The sequence below is a fragment of the Penaeus japonicus genome, unplaced genomic scaffold, assembly GCF_977035675.1.
Source record: "Penaeus japonicus unplaced genomic scaffold, GWHDUDI00000001_assembly GWHDUDI00000009, whole genome shotgun sequence".
Classification (NCBI taxonomy): Eukaryota; Metazoa; Arthropoda; class Malacostraca; order Decapoda; family Penaeidae; genus Penaeus; species Penaeus japonicus.
This window is the reverse complement of record NW_028234411.1, coordinates 1,816,496-1,821,495: the sequence shown is the minus strand read 5'-3', so window position 1 is coordinate 1,821,495 and position 5,000 is coordinate 1,816,496. Positions and strand designations below refer to the sequence as shown.

At 36.0% G+C, this 5,000-nt stretch overlaps 1 protein-coding gene across 1 annotated transcript in view; it reads left to right on the top strand.

Annotated features, from left to right (window-relative positions):
• The window catches only part of LOC147471213 (uncharacterized), a 3,227-nt gene extending 1,973 nt beyond the window's left edge, over positions 1-1,254 (top strand). Inside the window, exons 2-3 of the mRNA XM_086539400.1 lie at positions 322-511; positions 665-1,254. Coding sequence (XP_086395526.1) covers positions 336-511; positions 665-1,166 — 678 coding nt within the window. The 5' untranslated portion in view covers positions 322-335 and the 3' untranslated portion in view covers positions 1,167-1,254. The remainder of the gene's footprint in view (positions 1-321; positions 512-664) is intronic.
• The last annotated feature ends 3,746 nt before the right edge of the window (positions 1,255-5,000 follow it).

Genomic DNA, 5,000 nt, shown 5'->3' with positions numbered 1-5,000 from the left:
CCCTCCCCCCCCCTCCCTCTCTCTCTCTCTCTCTCTCTCTCTCTCTCTCTCTCTCTCTCTCTCTCTCTCTCTCTCTCTCTCTCTCTCTCTCTCTCTCTCTCTGTAATTTATGGAATAAAGTTTTTGAATTTGAATTTGAACTCTCTCTCCCGTTATTATGGTATTATTACTATAATCATTGGATATTTATGTGTAAATACATTTATTTTCTTACAATGCTGATCTTCTTCGCTTTCTTGCTACAATACTGTAATGTGCGTGCTTGTGTGTGCGTGCGTGTGTTTGTGTATTTACATAACGAAGTGATAAAACTGATTGCAGAATTCACGTGTCAGATGCATCAAAGGATTCCAAAATCCAAGAGGAGATGGCGGATGATTACCGTCTTGCTGCCGATGGTTCTCCTCCTCACCCCGGCTTCTGGAGGTCTCATGAGGTTCTCGATACTCCCCTTGGGGAACAACATCATTGATACAGCCTACGTCTCTTATCCGTCCTACTCAATTACCAGGTGAGTAGACTAATTAATAGTTCAATGTAGAAGGTCCGTTTGGAAATGGAGGCATGTACTCCCACCTTCGTGAGACACTTTTGAAAAATCATGGCCGACATATCGTGAACTAGAAAAGCCTACATATATAAACCCACTAGTCTCCGCTCACAGGTGCGCTGCTATGTGCCACAGTCTGCCAGACTGTAGCCTCTTCACCTACGATGACGCAGCCAAAGAGTGCCACGTCATTCCAGAGCTAACCGAGATCATCACCCTTATCCCAGCTCCCGCAAGCCGCATTACCTACTTCGCCTGGGTCATCGATGGCTACATTTACAAGGTGACTCAAACCGCTGGGACTTGGAACGACGGAAAGGTGGCCTGTGAGAACCTCGGGGGCAAGATGGCAGTGACACCAGGTACAAGTTTCGGGGTTGTCATTCACCATCTGCATGACATAGTCTACCTTGGCATTTGGAGGCCGGTGGGCAGTATGGATGTCAACACGTGGTATGACATAGATGGGAACGTCATTACGAAGTTTAGTAGGTGGGGAACAGGTCAGCCAAACAACTATGGTGGGGCTCAGTATATAGCTCGTATCTATCAAGGGTTTTTGGATGACAATTCAGACACAAATGCCTTTAAGTCACTGTGTGCTATTCCCTTCTAAGAGGATGGAAAAAAGGGAAAAAAAGAAGTTACACAATATTGTAAACATGAAACGTCTGTAGTTTAAATGATGCTGCACATACAAACTTACAGGTATTTATATATATATATATATATATATATATATATATATATATATATATATATATATATATATACTGTGTGTGCGCGTGTGTGTGTCATAATCATATAAATGCGCATTAAACACGCTCAAACATGTAGACACACATACATGTACACACACACACACACACACACAGACACACACACATATATATATATATATATATATATATATATATATATATATATATATATATATATATATACAGTGGTTTGGGGAATTGGATCCGCTTTCCGCCATTCCTTCTCTGAGAGAGGAGTATAGGCCTATAGCTTTGCCTTTGACGAAAAACCGGTAATGAACAGCAGTGGATCTGTACCGAGTCAGGTATTGTTTGTGCTAACTACCTTGATATCCTGTTTTCTTGATAATTTTGAAATTATTAGAGCAAGATTGAGGCCTATTCATTGGATTAAACACACGCGTGTTTGCGCAGTCCAGATGGTGGGTCCACAAAGAAAAAAAAGTCTCACCAAGTAAACATTTATGTGCGCATATTATATTACTATATTCGCCCGCTCATATCGCTCATATCGTACTTATCTATTAGTTGCATTAAGTGACAATACTATAATTAGTTAGTAGACATCATTAGGATTCCATCGATACCAATTTCGATGGGTGTTATGACGTGGACCTATTCTGGAAATTTAACTTTAGGGAAATGAAGGTTCCTGTATCACCATTGTTGCTTAACCAGAGGAATGAGAAAGAACTTACACCTATCACGCTCAATGCCGCCGAACATCTAAAGTGATTATCCTCCACACTTCTATTCTTACTCTTCTTACACTTACACTTACTTACTTACACTTCCACTCTTCTTCTCTTGCTGTCTCTAGACATGGCTTTCATCTCTCCTTCTTCTCCACCGGTATCTTGCTTTTCAAAAGTACCAGTTACAGTCGCCGGTAATCCAAGCCTCGATTGGTGCGTTATGGAAATTTGATTTACGATCTGCACATTTATTTGATTTGGCAAAGGACGCCGGAGGCCATTCTTGTCACGACCCTCCCCATTTTTGCGGGTTTGATACCGGCACTAAAAGCGCACTGGCTTGTTTGTGTAACATCAGTGGATTGTTTTTCCTCTGATAAAGGAAAACATACACACACACACACGCACACATACACACAGACACATATATATAGAGAGAGAGATAGATAGATGCACAAATATATATAAGGGTAAACGGTTTTTCTTAAAGTTACTTATCCACTCTGTATTCACACGACAGTTCATTCTTACTTGCAAATAAAGGAAAATTTAACAAATGATCCTTCAAACAAAATATTGCACCTAATATAACGGTATTTCCTTTGCATTGAAAAAAAAATGTAATACTGGAACTACTGGAACTATTTCGAAATCTTCAATTGAAGTAAGATTGCCAATCGAAAATTATCCAAAATTTCATAAGGCCAAAGCCTATTGTATTGAAATAACTTATTAGCAACGGCAAAAGTTAACCTATTGTAGTGAAATAACTAATTAACAACGACATAAGTTGTGTTTGATGTATATTTACCTAGTATTTAAAAACGATATATATGTTAAAAGATAGTTAGATGTTAGCATTGAATAATATGTTTAATGGAAGTTTTAGCGTTGTCAGTATCAATCAAAATAAATGTTATGAAAAAGTGGTCTAATGAAAATCATTGTTAATTATTATTGATGTTAATTATTATTGTTAAAAATTATTGATGGATAATCATTTTTTTCTGAATTAAACGATTTTCTTCAAAGCCTTTTTTTTTCTTCTTAACTAGTATTTGAATGAATAATAATATCCTTTAGAATGTGTTTGAGAGCCTTATGTCCTTTATCCTGCTGACATATTTGCAAGAATGATAAGTTGTGATGTGTTTTTGTTGCAACAGCAAAGAGGAAAAAATTATATCAAATAGAAATGTGAAGGTATTCCTAAGGTAGAACAAAGAGTATATAGTTTGTACCAAAATGTGGTACCTAACCTTCTTTCTAGCATTGATGTTGTCTTCTTCAAAAATAAGTAATGAGAAAAGGAACTTGCAAGGTACTTTTTAGTTTTCAGTAACTAGCTTCTTTGCCTACATAGTAGGTTAAACCCATATGTAGTAGCTACATATTTTCCTGTGATAAGCCAGGAAAAGAAAAAAAAAAGAGAAAAAAAAAAAAAAAAAAAAAAAAAAAATATAAAAATAAATAAATAAATATATATATATATATATAAATATATATATATATATATATATATATATATATATATATATATATATATATATATATATATATATATATGTGTGTGTGTGTGTGTGTGTGTGTGTGTGTGTGTGTGCGTAAAATATAATGTTACCTATAATTATCGTGTCCGATTTCTTTGCCATAATGACCCCACTATTAGTAATAAACACACGAACCTCAACATATATTTAACACTTGTGCTTCAACCGAACTAAATCACAGCCTAATCATAGCTTGAGGACATTTTTGTTAGAGTGGCCGAAGAGAACACATTTTGGCGGGCGAATTTTCTGATTCATATCGGTTCGTTGTTTAGTTTGCTTTTTTGTGTCATTTTATGAATATACTCTTTATATATACTACATCTGTTCTGGCGGATTCCGTAACTTTGACATTATTGGACTAATATAAGTAACTATATACCTCAGGGTCAGGGAAATATAGTATTGTTTACTCACGTATGTAGCTGTTATCATTCCTTTGTTATGCAACTATGCACTCTGCTTGCAACTTTTATCTATCGATATACATTCTAATAAAATCATAAACAAACAGTAATAAATTATATACATCGAACTTCCGTTATTCATGCAAGAATGGAGTAAACTTGGCTGGTATTCACGGAAGGTCATTGACTATAATGACTAAAATACTGTACGTTTATCTTTACTTTTATTCAAATATGGTACCTTATGTGCCGGTTGCCCTTGCGACTTGGGAGTAAAAGATTATAGAAAGAGAGAAATAAGAGAGAAGGCCTGTCCTTTTAATCATAGAAAGAGAGAAAGGAAAGCCTGTCCTTTTGATTACACTCACCGTTCATAGATGGCGCGCACGTGGTCTCCTTGTTTGTGTTTCAAAATGGCCGCCCTGGTCACGTGTAACTCGCGTGTCACTGAAAGAACCCAAGTATAGCCTGAATTAAAAAAAGAAAAGAAATCAATAAAGACTTCTAAATGCTTCAAAATTCATGCGAGATGAAAGATTACACTTTAGCGTGGACCCCCTTTGGCGCGGGGACCAATTAAGATCAATTTGTCCAATGGGGCTTAAGGCAAGTACTGCTAACTCACCTTATGCATTAAACATTCTCATTAGATTAATTTGCCGCAACAGACATGGGGATCGCTCGTTTCTCTCTTGGCAATTCGTAAAAACGAGCATTACCTGGGTCTATGTGAGTTATTTATTGTTATTTAGCTGTTTTGAAAGAATCGTGCCATTGTGATCCAATGAAGTTTGGAAAATTACAAGGACAACCACTTTTATAGGAAAATAAACTTCCTGAAGTTACCTAATTTAGTAGAAAGTACTCATGAAACAAAAATACATATACACCTTATACATATACACTTTATATTTTGTCTATATATGATATTTCGTAACAGTATTCATGGAAACGAAGAAAAAGGTAGAAAATTGCGTCTAAATTGTTGATCACGGAAATATTAATGATATGTAATTAGGCGAATCAATTCCTTGTTG